A 19,509-nucleotide genomic window follows, 5' to 3' on the forward strand; every position below is an offset into this window, starting at 1 on the left:
GTGTTGGCGGAGCGGCATGTGTGCGGACGGTAGCAGGATCTATAATCCCTCGGAAATCTGGATTTCCCAGAATAAAAGGACTGGTGTCGCTGTTGCAGAGTACCCAATGAAAGAGCAGTGTCTGCATCAGCCTTGATTGCCTATAGGGTCTCATCCACGTTTTTGCAAAATAAATCAATGCCATAGAACGGCATGTCCACCACCTTGGACTGAACTTCCAGCCAGAAGTTGGTGGCTTTGAGCCAACCTTGATGGCGCTACAGAGCCCTGTTGCCCATCTGATGGAATTGCGTGTCTGCAATGTCCATAGCAATAGAGATGGCATTATCTGCTGCAGCGTCACCTTCACAGAAAAATGTAAGCACCTCCTCTCGCTTGTCGTCAGGTAGAAAGTCAAGTATTGGACAAATATTATACCAGAGCTCCCGGTCGTAGCAGGAGATAATTGCCTTTGAGGTCAATTCTTCGTAGGATAGAGTTGGACTGCTTAAGATGGGTTTCCAAGTGCTGGAGTGACTTCTACATTTGTATGTTTGATGATATGTACTGTGAGGGGGTCAGAAATAAGAGGCGGACACAAAGTTGTAACATTTTCAACATTAACATTTTTATTAAAAATAAAGGGGTTTGGATAAAGGCCTTTCTGTCCCGATTCTAAAGTTTTTCCCTACTTAGAAAACTAAAGCTGATGATCCGTCTGTGTCTTGTTGTGGAAATTATGTAAAGATTCCTAGTGTCCAAAAGATACCCGACCCTCACACATAAAGGTACAAAATAAAAGTTTGATTTTTACTTTATGAAAAGCGTATGTAACTCAAGTATGAAAATTCAACAAATCATCCAGGAGGAGGTTCTTTTGCCATGTATTCTTTCAGGTAGAATAACGAAAGTGCCCTTCTTAAAGCCTGATTCTTTAAGAGTAGTTGAAATGTCCCTTTCCTAAAACACTTTGAAAATCACAAAAAGTGTCTCATCCCCAAACAATGATTTCACAGAAATAGTAGAAATGTCTTTTCCCACAACACTGTTTGGATGAGAGCAAAATGGTACTTTACAGAATGGCAAACATTTATATGTTTCAACCACTGCTTCAGATGACAACGTTTCTCTTTCAGACAACTGTTACAAGGATGATTTCCTGGTATACTCCCCTGCCAGGAATTACTGAATTGATTCTTTAGATCACCTGGTGTTCTCTCCTGCCAGGTTACTTTCACCAAGTCTCTTTCGTTCATATGCTTTATGGCTTGCCTAGTGTACTCCCTGGCCTGGAATTCCCCCCCCCCTCCCCAACCCGCTTAAGCATCTTGCAAAGGGCTTGGTGTACTCACCAGCCAGGTATCTCTCTCCCAAAAGGGTTCACTGCCTGTGTTTCTTTCACCAGGTCTTCCTACAATGTTAACTTTCCTTCCAAATATAACACAGTTGCACTCCTTCAATGTTTATACCTCATTGACTTCAGGTACTACTTGTTCTAACTGTCCCATGTTGACGCCCCATATATGGAGATTTGTTCAAGTTCTGTCTGTCAACTTCTTCATTAGTATTTCTTGACTTTTGGCAACGAGTGTTCCAATTTTCCCCAAATTGACATTTCAAATAAGGAAATTCGTACAACTTTTGACTTTCAAACCTATTTGGTCAGTATTCAAAATAATTATTCAATTGTTCGAAAGTTTGCTGGCACATCCCGGGGCCCCCACCCCCCAGGCCCCCGGCTCACCGGTGTAACGTGTAGCTGCGGTCACATTTTATCTCTGGGCAGGCTTGCCCTGTCATGCAGACTCTCGTTCGGTTACTGCGTCAGCTTTACAACCACTAGCCGATGGAACCGAGGCAGCCCCACAGGACTGCATCTCCGACAGCCTCGCAGTGGCGGTCTGCCTTCCAGCGGTCCCTCCAAGGCACCCGCTGAACTTTTACCAGATTCCTGTTCCTTCAGTAAAGTATGTTTCCAGGAAGCTGCCTGCAAGTGTCTGGCTCTTCCAGCATGCCTCGTCTGTGTGTGTGCTTCCGATGTTGGGTTTGCATCACTTGCTCTGCAGCTCTCCTCTCTGTAATCGCAGGTGTTTTTCAGGTTAAAATGTCCTGCACAACTGATTTAGGCTAACAACTAGTCTGCATGTTTAACTGGATGTTACTTTTATTCCACATTGACTCCTTACTCCTCTTCCTTGTCTCAGTACTTGAGGCTTTATGGGAGTTCGAGACCAAAGGAATTTTAAACCTTTTTGAGTTACATTGGTTTACATCTTTGTTTACGTAACAACCATCATAAACAGGAGATGTTAAATGCATTTTATGGGTCTTACATATATATGAAGAATTAATGGTATTCTGTCTAGGATGTATGACAAGAAGGGGTTTCAAGGTTTTACAATTGGAGGGTTTCGAATAATGACAACATGCCATCAGGAATTCTGGAATTATAGGGTCTTCTTCACATGAAAGGGAAGAACACTGTGTCTCTCCTGATGGAGTCACCATGTCTCCCCGACAGCCATCTCCTACCATGTGATCCACCCTCATAGTACAACCCCCAGGGTCAGGATCAGGTAGCGGCTGCCTTCCCCTAGCCACATGTGAGGAGATTTTAGGCTGGGTTAGGTTATGACTCAATACGATTCATCATAGTACCAACTTCTTTTCCCCTTACTTTTTATGTATTTGGTATGTAGTGTGAACGTAGCTAGAAATCAACAGAGCCCTGTACGAGAAAGGGAAGAGAGCATATAGCCTTCTTAACAGTATTTTGCTTAATAACAGTCTTTGATCTATATTTTGGTTGTTGGCCCAATTGGACACCCATGTTGTTTTGTGTATATGTATGCCTATACTTACCTCTAGTATTCTTCACTTACTGCACCCGTGTTATACTTACCTGTGAAGATAATCTATTGCTTGACCAACAATGTCACTTTTAACTGAACTTTACACCAGTACCCTGATCACCATAGTCTAAGGCTTACTGTCAAGTCCTCTACCAGTGGGTTTGGTTTGATTTGACTTTGTGTAAACCCATTCAGTACCACTATGGTGGTTTTCCAGAACCCCATACCAATAGAGGTTCTCCAAAAACGTTTGATCCTTGACACCTTTGTGATTAATGTGGTCTTTTTCTCTCCAGTACAACTTACTCCAAAGCCCAGGAGGGACTAACTAATTGTTCACGTGCTCACATCCATAAGTCTACCATGGCAATGGTACTATTAACGTGCCCATGGGCCTAATTATAGGGGCGGACAAGTCCCCCCCCAACATTTGTGGCATGCCTTTTTGTCCCCCCATCTTTTGGTGGGAGGGCCGGGGGCTGCCGCATTGATAGATCATAAAATTGGACAGCGTGAGCCTGGCTGAGGTGCCAGGCCAGGCTCACGCTGTCTCATTACATAAATGCAGACATGTGCTCAGCTGCTGTATGTTTGCTGGAGGCCAGGGCTGCGGGCTGACCCTAGTGAGGGGTCACATTTCGACAATTACATTTGGGGTCAGGGGTGTATTTAGCATTGCACAAGTGGGGTGAGGTGAGCCACTAAATGCAGTGTGTGCAATATTCTCATTCACACCCCCAAACGGCCCACCCTTGCCCCAATGTACTTTTTTGGTAACATTACTGGCAGATGGCATTTTAACACATAAAACTACAGGATCATTGCAGTTGCAGGAAACCCATCTATTAAAGCGCTGTCCAGGCGCTCTGGGGCAACATATATAGAAACCTCCAGATTTGCATATGGATTGCACCAAGAGAAATGATTTCACATAAAAGGACATTGCAAGGAGCATCATCAGTCTTTGATTTGTGGAGGCACCTTTAGCATAAGTTGCCATAGGTAAGCCAAGTGGCAAATAAGTTTGTGGTGCAAAATACCTAAAATGCACTATTGTTATGTATGGAGAAACTAGTCATCAGGCTTTTTTATTATATAGCATGATATATCAACATAAGCTTTGAAGTGAATCGAAAATCACGTACAGAGCTTCAGATAAGACAGTGGTATTAAATGAATTGCCCAGGATCACATCCGTTGGTTAAATGCTGAAACTAGGATGTGGACAATTTAAGCAACTGTGCACATCTTCCCAGGTTTAGTGGATATAGATATTTATTAAGGTATTGCTTTGCATTTCATGTGCTTAAATAATTATTTATAGCAGTGACTTGGAAGCAAATCACATTACATAATAAACTAGCCTTTCATAGTAGAATAACTGTACACTATATACATTGTCAGAGAAATATGTTGAGGAATGAGAGTATGCCTTTTGTTGTATTCTATCCCCATCCTGCACACAAAGTCACAAAAGTATCATGCATATTAACGTGAGCCTAATAAATCCCCCTTGGGTTTTAAAGCCATAGTCATTATTTCATAAATGATGCAACATTATGCACCCTTCTCACTTCTGATCACTCCCTCCCATTCACATATCAAATGAGATAAAACTCCCTGCTAATAGTCGCCGCCTCCCTCCCATCAGTGCCTAATGGCTCAGAGTGTAATGCTCTGTTGACACAGAGAAACGTGAGGACCCTCTGCTTCCTGGACCTCCTTGGGACATTGTCCTGGCACCAGGCCACCTCTACCATTCGGACAAGTTAAGGTGTCCTGCTGCCAGGACAATAGGCAAGCTGAGCAGGAATTGCTCGGCACACATTGTCCTGCCAGTGGGACAACCTTCCTGTTGGGCACCCTCTTTGAGGTGCCGAACGGGAGTGCTGTCCCACTGACAAATGTCCCAGTATGGCCTCCTGCTCGGTAGACTACTGCTTGGGGTCATATGAAAAAACGGGAAAACATACCTTAATGTTAATGAGTCAGAATGTTGTAAGTAATTGATGCAATTGGAATAAGCAGCCTAATGTGCGGTTTTAAAATCTTGCAGGCTTTCATTTTTTATTACGTTGATATGCTTGTTTGAGTCAGTGCCCTTGTGGCAATAATCAAACACAAGCTCCCTTCAGCCTTCTGGCAGGCCCTCTTTAGGTAGAGGGGGGTGCAGGCTTTTTTTACTGTTGTCAATGCAGTGAATTCTAAAGACCAACTGTGGTGTCATACGTTTCAGAAGACTGGCGTGCCTTTAGAATTGAATTACAAAGATATGCCACGAGTCTTATGAAAGTTATAACAGAGCGTTGGTAATGGACTCTTGTGGTGTAGTAGTTTAGTTTTATCCCTCAGAGCCACTGTCCGTCATTCCTCCACCCTGCCCCTTTATTTCTGTTGTCATGTCCCCCCCAATATTTTCAGCAAAGTTACTCCACTGAAAGTACCTCACCCTTCCCACCTAGACAGTGTGTCAACGTCAGAGGCTGGTGATGGCGATTTAGTTTATTTAAGGCTGCACAACGTTGTAGGCATTTTACCTTGTGTGTAGCCCTTTTCTCCCTGAATGCAACAACGTAACTGCCTGGTATTTTTAAAGTAAAAAAACATCTCACCAACCTGTGATTGCTCCACTCAACCCTAGTCGTCTCTTCTGGAGTTCCCACCTCCCCCATACCCATCCCAAGTCGAGTGACCTGGCAACTAGCTTTGTTGCCTTTTCTTGTATTTTGTATGGAGGCAATGACCATCTTTAAGTATCTGACTCACAAAGGTAGCCATAGCTCACTAAAAACTGGTTTAGACTGTGTGAGTGTTTGACAGACACCTCAAACCACATGTGTGTGTGTGCCATCTATGTTAGGTATCCACCTACCACTAGACTCCAGTGACGGACACAAGATCTCACAGGCTTTGCTAGTTCACATGATACTTCACAAACTATGAGAAAACACACACGCATCGGCTAAGCGACTCGTTCTGCTTAAGAACCTTCGCCGTTTTTCACCAAGTCATGAATTACACTACATTTCCCAGAGGGTTCAGCCTACGGGACGTTACGGTTGTTCCTGGCGGTTGGCCTGGAAACTATGGCGCCCGTGATTGTTTCGTCATCACGTTCGCATCCAGGTCATGTGATTTTGTAGTCCTTCGTGCTCGATTGACATGGGTCCTGTGCTTGTTATTAAGCGGAAGTGTGCCTTGTTTCCTGTTTTTTGAACTTCCTGGATTTTCTGCTGCCTCGACCTCAAACTTCGTGTCTTGGACCAGTCTCCTGCCTACTCCTTGTCTGCTTTGTTTGCCTGGACATTATTGGAACTTTGGTATTTCGACCCTAGAACGTTTCCTTTGGATTTGTCTTGCTGCTCCCTTGTTTGCTACTTATGCTGTTCGTTTCAATACAGTGTCTCTTGCTCTTTCCACGAATCACGGTGTACTGGACAAGTGCTTGTATCCCAGTGCAACATCAGCCCGTATTCCGTTTCCCTCCAGTCGTACACCTTGGACTAGAGACTGCCTGCTTGGTGTGCTTCTGTTCGTCCTCGTTTCGTTGGGTTTCCCCATTTGGAACTGGAGACTCTACGAAGGCGTCCTTGTGTCGTCGGGCACAGTGGGCTGTTGCTACTTGGATACGGCACTTTACTTCTTGTTCTTCTTTGCTGACATTCCTTGGGTCCACGTTAAGGTACATAAATCAAATTGCACATATTTCTCGAACCTTTAGAACTTCCACCACTTATTCTGTTGTCTTTTGTTTGCTCAGTCACAGAATTAAAGACGAATAGTTTTCTCTGCACTTCTTACCAGCTCCCGTCTTCCCATTAGAGGTTGGTTCTGCCTTTATAGTATTCTACGAACATATTGCTTTGTGCCGTTACTTAAGCAGGGTGTTTTTCATAGGGTCCTGGAGTTGCTGGCATCACCTTGTGATTATCCTCTGGGCGTCTTCTGGGACCTCCTGGCGGTTTGTGGATTTCCATCTTTCAAAGAATGCCTCAGACTGTCTGTTATTAGGTGGCCAGTCAGTGGCACTGTTGGGAAGAAATCTTCGGCTACACTACGTGGTCAAGTAATTGCCATGGATTTCTGACAATCTATGATGTATGCGGAAATAGAAGTGAGGCTGGCCTCCAATGGTTGGGAGGTAGCCAAAACTTTGAGAGATGAAGGAGATATGATTGGAGGGCTTAGGTCACCAAAACCTCTGAACGTGTCCATCTGTAGAGACCCGCAAGCCATTTCTTCAGTCAACTTCTTCGAACTATAGCTATGTAACTGGAAGAAAACCCTGCTGAAAGCTCTGTTGCTGGATTTATGATCCTCCTGGAAGGAGCAGCTCTGTCCTTCCATGATTAGAGGGAACCATCTACAATGATCCCATCCCATAATCAAGTGGGAACATTCAGATCTTCCATCTCAGCATCAATTGATCCAACAGGAGTGTTTCAGCTGTCAGAAGGTCCCTGCTTCATCACTGGACTTTTCAGGCCAGACTCTGAGGTTTTCTGTTCTAACAGAGGACCTTCATTGATATCGGAAAAATGGTGCAGACTGACGGCCTTCTGATTGCATTAGGGCAAGTGTCCTAAGTAGGCAGAGTGGAACTCATTAAGTATCAGACTTAATGTGCTAGACACAGACTCCAATGTTACAAATATAACTTGGATTTGGGATTGTTTGGTGGCCTTTCTGAAGGCACTCTGAAGGCTCTGGCGTAAAGCACTTAATAAATGTAAAATAAAATACAGTCCGATTGCTAGGAACCTTGTGGTTTTGGGTTATCTTCCCTGGTTTCCGAAGGCTAAATGATCTGCATTAATCAAACTGGCAGGGGCTTTCCAGTCATTTACATCTTCTGACCAGCACATCTGCCCAGCAACAGAGACACTGACCAGGATGAGCACTGGGACCAGACAGTCCCAGTCCCCACATCTAGTCACAAACATACCGCTGCTCGCCCGGCAAAGGGTTTATCGCATACAGCATATCTGCCTGAGAGGGAAGGAAGGTGGCCAAAAGACAAGATGGAAAAAGGACAAGGCGGAATCTTGTGGCAAGGACATTTTACAATATATGCTATTCTAAAAGGAATCTTGCAGTAAAATGCAAATGTGCATGCAAACAAGTAAAAACAAACAGTAGGAAAGTATCTGCTGCTGCCAGCCCGTCCTAGACACGTGATCCAAGAAACCATAAAGTTACTAAAAACAAGAGAGAAAGGGATACAAAGTACCCCTACCACACTTCACTGTAAGGTGATGTGCTCAATTTAAAACAAGAGATTTTGTAATGGGGGTCAGAGTCCTGAGGCACCGATAGCCATAGGGACTGATCAGTGCCGCTAAAATAAACCAGCTAAGCAAGGTAAGTAAATCAAAAAGGCTTTACTTACCATAAGGAAAGATTTTCTTTTTACAACTTTCCCCTCTATATTTTTCTATGAAACCCCATTAGTTGTGCTCGGTTTTAGATCCTCTCCTGGATTTTTAAAGGGCACTAAAGACTTCAGCTTCACTAGCCTTTAGCTAATTTGTTATGGGGAACTGACCAGTCTTTTAGACTATCAGTACTGGGAAACATTGCTTCCCTTTTGAATTCTTGTATTTTTACATTGCAGGCAACACCTTACAGTGCAGTGTGATGAGGGTAACCTTTGTTATCACCCTCATGTTTTTACACATGGCATTTTGGGTTACCTTTATGTGTCTAAAAATAAGCTGGTGATTTAATAATTTTTTTTTTTTTTTTAACAGTTTGTGCGTTATTTTTGGTGTGCACGTTTGCATTAACCGCATATGGCTGCTAAACGTTGCCAGTGCCCTAAAATGGCTGTGCCACAAGATTTTCACTTGTTCTTTGGCCATATTGTAGTTTGGCCTTCTTCATGCCCCCCCCACCCCCAGGTCAGGAGATCCCTTATAAGGCAGTGCACGTTCCTGGAAAAGCTGCTGCTTTTGCAGGCTTGTGGGCCTGTGTGTGTGGCCCAGGAAGGGGGCTGGGACTGTCTACTCCCAGTCCACATCACTGGTGTCAAAAAGTCTGTGAATCCAGTAGTTGTCCCTGATTGGGCAACTAATGGCGGTTTACCGCTGGTGGGCTTGGACTTGTTTCCAGCTCGAATTTTAGATAAGATGCAGCCTCCTGCAGCCATTCTTCAGGTCTAGGTTATAGCCAAGAATCCTTCCAAGAAGAGCAGTCAGTTGATGAGCAGAGGAGAACTTCTGCAGTGGACATCTCAAGTAAACAGCCCAGCAACACCATGCTCATCTGCCTGATCTCCAAAGACCCTGGTCTGTGCTTCAGCCCCTAAACTAGTGGGCCCAACTAGTCACAATGCCTTTTTGGGATACAGTGTTAATACCGAAAAAAAAATAATGAATTACATTTATAACGAAACAAATAATGAAAAAACGATTTTTTTTTAAAACATATGTGGGCATGGGGTAAAGGGTTCAATCTTGTGGGAAGGGTATTGGGGAGGGGGTTAGCAAGAGGGAACAGGTTTTTGGGGGTGAGAGGGGACCCCACCAAAAAAAGAAAACAAAATGTGTTATTTTTTTGTTATTTTTCTTTTGTTATAAACTAATTTGTTATTTAGTTATTCGTTTAAAAGACATGGAACCACATTTTTGAGGATCTAGCCCATCAGAGCATCCGGAAGTGTCCCTGGACTGCCCGGTGGACTGACCAGCTTCCTTGAGGGCTACCTCATCAGAGCAGTCACCATTCCACTTTCAATCCCAGAACTTTGGTGGTCGCCAGCTTGTGCCACTAGCCGAAAATCCAGCTTCTTATCTTAGAGGGAACACTGTCAGGGAGCAGATTCTGTGACTGCAACCAAGAACGCCTGTTGTCGCTCGAACTCACCTTCCTCCATCCCTGAAGTTTCCTGAAGAGGTCTGCATTGTTGTTATGTACATTTCTTCGCCAACAGGGATTGCATCTTGCAGTTGCACCTGCCCTGAATAATCCTCGAACCTGAGACCCCTGGGCACCTGACACTGGAACAAATGATGGAAGACTGCGCTCCCAGAGACCCCCAGTCGACCCATCATGTTCCCTGGGACATTCGTAGTCGGGGGGTGATCAGTAAGCATACCTGTTCCTGTCCCGTACCCCATGTCCTCCATAGGATAACATTGGGAACAAATCCCTTTGTCTCCCATCTCCCCTCTTTTTTACCTTTGGTCGTTGAACCTGGCTCAAGTATCCTACCCCTGGGTTAGCCTTTGGTCAGGAGGAGAGAAAACAGCTTACCAGTATTCTGGTAAATTGTTGCAGAAACTTAAAAAAGTTTAAAACTATTCTGAATTACCACCACATGTCCATTGCATCCCTTCAGAGACCCCATACCTGTGAGAAACGTGTTGCAACCTGTAACTGTTGTGCGCTATGCATCTTAGGGGGACTGGATGTGTGACTGGTTTGTATCATTTGAAATGCAACTGCTTTACCGGTTTTACATGATTAGTTAATTGATGATGTATTGTGAATGAACATATGGGTGATTGTACATATTTGTTTCAGAGTAATGTGTGTTATTCTGTGCAGAATCATCGAGGGCCCCATGCCATGCTCACACTCTCCTGAGATTAATCCTCGATTTCTCTCCACACCATCTTGATTGTGTTTAGGCAAAACTCCCAGAACTCCCTGCTCACCATAACTAGGGTGGCCTCCTAAAATATGTCCACTAGGCCTGATTTTAGAAATCCATCTCAAGTTACCTTCAAAACTCAGGCCAGGTTGAAAACAACAGCAAAAAGATGAATGGGCGTTCAATCGATGTCTATTGAGGGAAATCGGCAAAAAGAACATCTTTCTGAACAGATACATGCAAAATTAATGTAACGGGCGGAGGTAAGTTAAAAGAAGCAAGTATAGGAATGAAACCAGCATTTTCACTGCCCCACCAGTAACCATATATCTATGGTACATCAAAGCCACCACAAATAACACATTCACATGATTACTGGAATGGCACACACAATTATGATACCTTTGCAAATCTTCAACTATGAGATCCAATACCGTCCTCATGATAAGAAGGGCCGTCGGGGAGGCCAGATCACACAGCTGGATACAAATACGCCTCACCATGTGCTGGAGGGGTTGGCAGGATGAGCCAGAGAAAGACCGCACGATGTCTTGTAACAGTTTGGCTTGCACGTGAAGATGTACACTCCACAGTTTTCTAGTGTTCAGAGCCACTGCAATATCCTTGGTTTCAATGGCCTAACAAAGGAGACAGATTAATACAGTGCTTCATTTATACGGATAACATTTTACAAAAAGAAACATGCAAATAGAATGGGTACAAACAAACGTATAAACCGAATCAGTGGGCGAAGGAAGATTTTATTTTATCAGGCCCCTTTTCTGGGGACAAGTTAAAGCACTCTACTTGGCTTACAATGCGTTTATCTTTGAGTTATTGACTCTTCTAGTGTGAGTATTGTCAGGTTATTTAATATAACTGAAACACATCTTATTAATGAAAATGTATTGCTTAATGTTTTTTTCACTTCTATGATGTACAGCTCACAGAAATTCCCGTTAAGCAAATCGTTTAAAAACAGTGTTCTTTTGTGCAACAATGGTGCACAAAAATGTATTTTAAATGCGCAAGAAAGCCAAACCTGTATTTCAAAATATAACAGACAGTATACCCATTGAATTAACAAACATGATCAACTGCTAAACGAATAAAGAAAATGTAAACCATACCCTTGCTTTCTATTTTGTATGTCATGTGAAAAATGTTCAAATGCAACAGGATCTTTCCTGTACCTTTAACGCTCGGTTGACAAGACCTGAGGTTCAAAGGTCAGTTCCTCTGGTAGAACAAAGTCCCTCATCCATGAATATATAATCCATTATCATAGCGAAACACAGAGTTATTCAGAGCATAGGTTCAACTTTAACAAATACACAAAATAAAGCCTTGTGCATTCTAAAATCCTGACTTCTGCAATGTCTCACGGTTTATGAGCAGAGACAGGTCATAAGGCCATGGATCTGCTTTTGAGTAATACGATGCATCAACATCACTTACCTGGCCTTTTTGCTCATTTGTTATGGGGAAACTTGACAAGTCCTTCAGACTGCTAGTACTGGGAAACTTTGTTACCCTTTTGGGTAACTTTTTCATATTGCACACAGCATCTTCCCATGCAGAGCAATGGCGATACTTTTTTTGTATCAACCTAGACTTTTACCAAAGGGATTTTTGGTTACTTTTAAATGTGCCTAAAGACAGGCTGGTGCCAGCAGATACATTTTTACCATGTTTGCTTTATTTTTAGTATGACCATTTGCGTTTATCGCGCTTGGCTATTAACCGTGGCTGGTGTCCTAAGATGGCTGTGCCACAAGATTTTTTGCTTAATCTTTGGTCATTTAGTTCTTTAGCCTTCTTCCTGTCTTCTCAGGTTTATGGTTATGCATTTGCCCAGAAAAGCTGCTATGTCTTGCAGGCTAGCACATGCCATGTGTGTATGGACCAAGAAAGTGGGCTGGAACTGTCTGGTCCTAATTTACAAAGTGTGGCCAATGAGTCTGGTGCACTCGCATAAAGGGGGCCCCCATGCTGCCATATTGAGCCATTCAAAAGCAAGGATCTGCATCATTCATGCATTCCAGCAGTGGTCTAATCAGGGGCCACCATGGGGCCGATTCATGCATGCACACCAGACCACTGGTGTAACAAAATGTGGGGGCGGGAGGACCCATTTTGTGCTACGCCAGAATAAGAGGAGTCCTGCAGCCATTTCAGCAGATCAGAAGAGGAGCCAAGTATCCTGTGTAGCTGAGCAGATGACGGAAGAGCCAAAGATGAATCCTATAAAGGCATGGCAACCATTCTTGCTGCTGTACAGGTGAAGCCCTGCTTGATTACCTTATCTCAGAAGACCCTTGCTGGTGCTTCGACCCTTTGGACAAGTGGGACCAACCAAACTTAATGTTTTATCACAAGCCTGGAGCCTTTGTTAGTTTCCCAGGACCACCGGGTGGACTGACCAGCTCAGTTTAGGGCTAGCGTGCTTGATGTTTCACTGTTCCATGTTTTTGTCCGGAACTCCAGTAGGTGCCAGCTAGTCCTACAAGTCACCTTCCTGCCAAGTTTCAGTGCACCAAAATCCAGTGATACTGTTCTGGAGGGACTTCCTTTGTTCGTGTTTAGAGACACACCTGCTGCCACCCATGTGCAGTGACTGTCGCTGGAACTTGGCCATCCCCCGACTGGTAGTGTGTCCTGAAGTGTCCTGCATCAGTGCCTGCTGCATTTCTTCACTGGAAAGGGTTGCACTAAGTTCCTGGACCTGACTGGAAAGTTCCTTGCAACTGCAGCTCCTGGGCATCTTTTACTGGATACAACAGTGGGAAAACCTACCGCCAGCAACTCAAATGCGACCTGTCAAGTTCTTTGGTAAAATCTGAGTACGGGTGGGTGAGTAGTCGCAATACTTAGATACCTCCATTATAAAAGTTTGTGAAGAACTTTGATTTATTCTATTTGCTTGATTTTTGAACATTTAAAAGGCTGTTCTAAAAGATAGTAAAGATACTTTACTTAACTGTAAAAGTCATGAGAAGACTTCTGGAACCTTGTTCATCCCCACAGTAACATTTTCTACCACTGTCCTCTCTCAAAGGAATTTTGTGAACCTTTGGGCACAAGGCCCCATTTAACTTAGAGCTGGACTGGGAGAGCTCCTATTTCTGTGAACTGGTTTTCCAATTGCTTAACTTTGTACCTTCCTTCTAGGTTATAGGCGAGTTGTATGCATTGTTATAATCAAATGTGATTGCATATATGTTTTGTTGTGTGATAATATTACCTGCCTGTCTAACTAGAATCATTAGGCATTTCAATGAGTGGACTCATTGTGGACCCCTGACCACACTCACCTCACCCGAGACTTAACCTTGAAAGCTTTCCATGCTTACCTTGAATGGGCTTGGCTAAATTCGGAGTTCCCCTGTTCACCTTAACTAGGGTGGCCTCCTGAAATATGTCCACCAGGCCAGATTTGAGAAATCAATCTTAACACAATGTAGGCAATTTACACATTTGCATATTTCAATATCAGTTTCATATTACGATATCTCCAGATTCAGAATTCTCTTGTGATTGTGAATATGCAGGCTTTAATACTGGAAGAAGTTTGTAACAGACGATACAAGGCAAAAATGGGAGAAGAAAAACATCCCATCATCACATGGCAGAATACATTGTCAAATAAAAAAAAAAAGGACGGATGGATGCCTGGGAGTAGTAACCTGGGTTTAGTAGCAGAAGGTAACCAATGAAGGGCCCAGTCCAATAAGACAATTTCAGATCAAATGACCTGTATGGTTGGAGTTCGTTAGACAAGATTGTATGCAGTAACTCTGTGCAAGACTGCACCAGCCTCTTGAAATAGGTAACCCAACCTTTGGTATAAGTCTGTACTACACAAGTTGGTAGAGTGACTGTGCAGCCAGGCTCATCTCAAGAGGGGTAGATGTGAGCTGTATGGTTGCAACAGAGTTTCACAGTGACAAGTATCCAAATACCACTTATACTTCAGGTTTCTTGATTAAATAGTTATTTATTAATTTAGCAGTCAGTTGAATAAGCCTTCTTTAGAAGGGAGCAATTATGTAACTCTTAAATATACCTCAAATTCCACACTTTGTTCCAATAAATCAGTAGATACCATTTGGGGATTGCACACAGACACTTCCTACACCCTCAGGGTACTTCAATAGCTAGGACACTGTGGACATTGATATATCATTGGTACATTTAAGGCAATACTGAGTTTGGTGTTTAAAAAGGGAAAGGGTTTGAGGGAGAAAAACAATGGTTAACACGTTTCTCAAACAGTAATCACTTTTGAACACCCCAAAGCAATGTAGATTAAACCTTTCCCAGCGATACAAGAAAAGAATGTATGACTTTTTGGAGGGACAGATTAAAACACAAAGTCGGAGGTTAGAAGAGTCTATCAGGGAGCTAGGACAGCCAATGTCACTTGAGCAAAGGTTATGGGGGCTGAAGGCCTTCTTGAAGGAAGGTAAGTAAAAAGTCTTGCACAATGAGTTTTTGTTGGAAAATAAATCACTGTTGGGCCACAAGCTGGGAGGCTTGTGAAAGGCAGAGCTGCAAGCAACTCTACAAAAGGCAGTAAATGCGTCTCAACTGAGAGCAAGCAAACTACACAGCAAGATGTAAGTACCACTTAGTTCACAGTACCTTAGGTCTGAAGAAATTGGTTCCAGCCGGCTTCTGGTTCCAGCTGGCTTCTGTTCCTGTTGTAGCATAGCAGATCATGTTGTTCCTGGGCCTCAGTCGTGGGGAGAAGAGGGAGGATGCCTGGGGACTCGTGCACTACAGTTTGAAGGTCAAATGGGCAAACCTCAGGTCAGCAGCACTTTGCAGTTTCAGCTTCTCACGATTAGCACCACTGCGGTTCTTGGACACCAGTTTGGACTTTCCTTGCTTCTGGGATCCTGCACTCTTGTTGAGGTGGCTCACGCTTGGTCAGCCCTGCTTAAGGGAGTCCGGAGGATGGATAGTATAGCCAGTTCCGAGAGGATTTCCGGATGAGTTTGTCTTGGGGTCGATTGGTCTCACCTACCCAAGGGGAGAAGTCGTCCTTTGCGGGTCTTCTCTAGTAGAGGCGAATTTGGAGCTTCAGCACTGCAGCAGGGCTTCATCGGGCAAACCAACGGTCCAGGAGTTACAGCAAGCGTCTCTTCCAAGTTCTTCTTCGGATTAGTTCGTCCAGTCGTCGACTGCCTTCCAAGCAAAAGAGCTTGCCTTTTATGCAGGTTTCTCCCATTCATTCGCAGCCTAGTTGTCACTCACACAGCAAGGTGGCTGTCCTCCAAGGACAGCAAGCCAGCCAAACACCTTTGGATGAATTCCTATAATCAAGGCGACGAAGCACAGGGAGCTTCAGGAACTTCCCTTGCGTCCTGTCCTGCCCTGCCAGACACGCTGGAACCAGAGGCGGGCTTCAGCAGTGAACCCGGCCAAAGACAAAACGATCAAAGGGGCCAAACCTGGTTTGGCACGCAGAGTAAATCTCAAGTAGGACCTTTCCAACAAGAAATGGTGAAAAAAGACAACCCTGGCCATTTTGACAAAATGGGCACCCCTGGGTGCTTTACTGCAGTTGCAATTGCAGCCCGCGGTAGAAATACTCAATTGTAGAAAAAAGTAAACCACTGCCACCAGCCATTAACTGTAGAAAGGGTAACAAAATGTTACATGAGAAAGTAGGCAAAAGGAATACTAAGCAACCCCTCCAGCACTCTATTGTAAGATAGTGTGTGCTGGGTCTTCAGAGCTACAAAAGGTAAGTAAAGTCAATTTCACTTTACTGCTCTTGGAAACAGTAGTTTATCCAAGAGAAGGTATTTAAACCTTTGGGAAATTAAAATATTTTCTGTGCCGCTGCACTGAAGGTGCTGTGCGTCACAATGTAAACAGATGATGCCTATGGAGTATATCAGACTCCAAAACCAAAATAAACACAGTGTTCAAATCAAAGACAAATACATAAGAGAGTGGGAAAAAGGTCTCACTCTCTCCAGGATAAAAATTAAAAGTCCAGCAAATTAGCTGGTGGTCTCTAAGGTAGAAGGGAATTAGCACATTTCTGAGGATTCTCCATAACAGAGTTGATCAGTTATTTAAGGCCAAACACAGAATTACAAAATCGATTGACTGATTTTCCATCTGGTGATCTTTGTCTAGTCCTTTTTGAAGTTTCGAATGTTCTTTCTGATAAAGTTAAAAACGGAAGCAGTATCTGGCAAGAAAATCTAAACAGTAGTTTACATGTCAACAAAGTTGTCAAATCAATTTGCTATCAACTTAAACTCCTGCGACCTGTCTTGCCCCTTATTGAGGAATCAGATTGTTTAGCCGTTTGGTGCGGACACTGGTTAATTCCAGATTGGATTACTGCACTGTCATTTTGCTGGGCATTCCAACTGGCCAGATAAATATCGCCTTCAGGTCACTCAGAACATTGCGGCTAGACTTCTTTATAGCCTCCGTAGATCTGCTCTGATTTCACTATTTCGCAGGAACCTTCACTGGCTGCCAGTTCAACAGAGAACTATTTGTAAGACCCTCTGTCTGATGTATTCACAGCATTGCACCCTGTTACCCGCACACTAAGAAAGCATCTGTACGTACGCCGCAGCATTATTTCTATGCATATCTAAATGCAAGTTTAAGCACCATGGCGATCGCACGTCCCGCCCCCGTTGCCATAGGGAGGCGGGACGCGCGGTGCACCCTTGACAGCCATTTTTGGCCAGAGGACGACGCCAGGATTGCCATGGCAACGTACAAAAACAGAAGGTTGCGCGCACTCGGTGTGCGGCGGCTTGCAAGTTAAGAGCTACACGGACCCATGCAAGAGGTAAGGTCTGCGCAGATAAAAATATTTACAAGATGTAACCACAAGTGACAACACGCCCAGTAATATGTGACATTACTGTTACAGGGTTATATACCGCTCTTGATAAGACACAGGCGATGAGGACACTGAACGCTAAGGCCAAGGAGGTAAAAACAATGATTGTGTAGTCACAGGGATTGTTAACCGTGGGGATGCAAGTGACCTAAACATGCAAACAGAGAAACTGACATTTATGTCGCTATTTTCTTTCTTTTTGCCCGGCTGTGTATCGGAACATGTTATATCCGAAAATGATGGTATGTACATACATTGCTTTAACTAACATGCATAATGTTGACTGCAAAATGTGGACGATAATTATGTTTGAAATATTTAGCCCTGAAGATGGTGCTAGGCACCCAAATGCATTGGCAATAGCCTGGATGTATAACAATAAGAGTCTTGTTATCGCCTTAACTAGATTGTGTGATTAAAACACCTATTTTTTTTTTTTTTTTTTATAAAGGAGTTGATGAAGTAATTGTTTTAAAAGTTACCTATGAACATTATTCGGAGCATCTGATAAAGGAAATAAGAATCAAACAAACAAACAAATTAACATAACATAAAGGAATTAATTTAGCTCCTATAAGGAGCAAAAAGTGAGCACCAGGTTGTACGGGGTGGAATCCACCTTGTTTCTTTTGGTTATTGCAGTATCTAGTATAGCCCCAGTGTCATAGGGCTATCTTGGACCTGAGAGCTCCCAAAATAAACCCAAACACAGGATAGCCTTATATATTTGAATATATCCTTTTCAAAAGAGATACGTAGTGCCCACCTTTTTCTCCATATCACCCCGTTACCTTGCCACAAAAATGTCTCTCTATTGTCCAACCCATTCACTTCGATCCGCTGGCCAAAGCTTTTTGACCATCCCTTTCGCTCCTTTTGTGCATTGTGGAGATAGAAGCTTTCCGATTGGTGGCCCACGTGCCTGAAATCTGCTGCCTGCTGAACTCCGGGAAATACATTCTTTGTCCCTATTTAAGAAGAATCTGAACATCTTTCTTTTTCAATAATCTCTCCCTTTTAATGATTGGGTTCATTTTTTCAGTTCATCAAGCCCGATTTAATATCTGCGCCTAGATGCAGTTTCAGCCCGACTCCGTAAGGATTTGCGCATTATACATTTTCAAAATCAAAATTAAATCAACAGAGAAAATACAGCTTTTAGAAAATCTGTAGATGATGTAGTAGTTTGCTCAACCAGAGAGGTGCAGAGTAGGATTCTACCTTGGATGTATTTGATCAGAATTCCCCTTAGGAAAGCCTTCTTTTGGAGGTAACGTGATGCAGAAATGTTGCCCAATACACAACCAGATTGCCTGAGAGGGATTTTGACAGCAGGGGATAGCCTGGGAGCAGTGCTCCCCTGGCTCAACTTCCCAGAGCGGTTGATGTCCCTACCTATCCAGTGCCTTTAAAAGACACAAATCAAAAGTGAGTATAGCAATCCCTGTGCATTTGGCTAAATGTTCCAGGAACTACTTAAGACACTTCATCACAATTGGTAGTCCCTTAGGGCAATCCATTACCAGCTTGGCCATTGAATAGGGGACTGGGCTGTAAAGGAAATTATGTGAAGTATATTTAAATCAGTGTGCCCCAGAGTTCATATTTGAACATGGCGCATAACATTCTCTGACAGTAGTCAAATATATGAATTCCCAAGCTTTCACAGGGATACTTTATGCCTGGATTTGTGAATTGAAGTGCCACACATTCGTAGATTTACAGGAAATTATTCAAAGTCCTCATTGGTGGGCACAACAATAGTTTACAGAAAAAGAGAAATCCTCAGTAAAGTGATACACTTGGGATAGAAAAGATGTTATTTTGTCAACTTTGTCAAGAAAATGTAAATGCCCATTGTCATTTTTCCAAATAATATTCCACAGAATTGAAAGGACTCTGCATGAAGTGGACTTCTAATGCTAAGTAGAAATTAAGTATCGACTCCTGTCCCATCTTAAAGTTTGATTCTCACGCTCACAGACTTTGAATGGACCTAGACTTTGTGCTCTCCAAAAGGTAGACCCTGCTTTTTACATACATGTCCAAACCAACCAACAATAACCTATATGTAGAGCAGAAGTAGCCATAGAATAAGAAAGTTTTATGTGAATCCAAAGTTTTTCTCTGTTGCCAATATTTGTCAAGGATGTTCTACCAAATCAAGTGATATTTATATATTGTGCATTTCTTATAAGAAT

At 43.2% G+C, this 19,509-nt stretch overlaps 1 protein-coding gene across 1 annotated transcript in view; it reads right to left on the bottom strand.

The window, feature by feature from the left end:
- Nucleotides 1–19,509, bottom strand: part of VIRMA (vir like m6A methyltransferase associated) — a 1,848,046-nt gene that overhangs the window by 826,483 nt on the left and 1,002,054 nt on the right. The window contains exon 15 of the mRNA XM_069621370.1: nt 10,828–11,063. Within this exon, the coding sequence (XP_069477471.1) occupies nt 10,828–11,063 (236 nt within the window). The remainder of the gene's footprint in view (nt 1–10,827; nt 11,064–19,509) is intronic.

This window comes from Ambystoma mexicanum, chromosome 5q, assembly GCF_040938575.1.
Source record: "Ambystoma mexicanum isolate Mex_15411 chromosome 5q, UKY_AmexF1_1, whole genome shotgun sequence".
In the NCBI taxonomy this organism is placed as follows: domain Eukaryota; kingdom Metazoa; phylum Chordata; class Amphibia; order Caudata; family Ambystomatidae; genus Ambystoma; species Ambystoma mexicanum.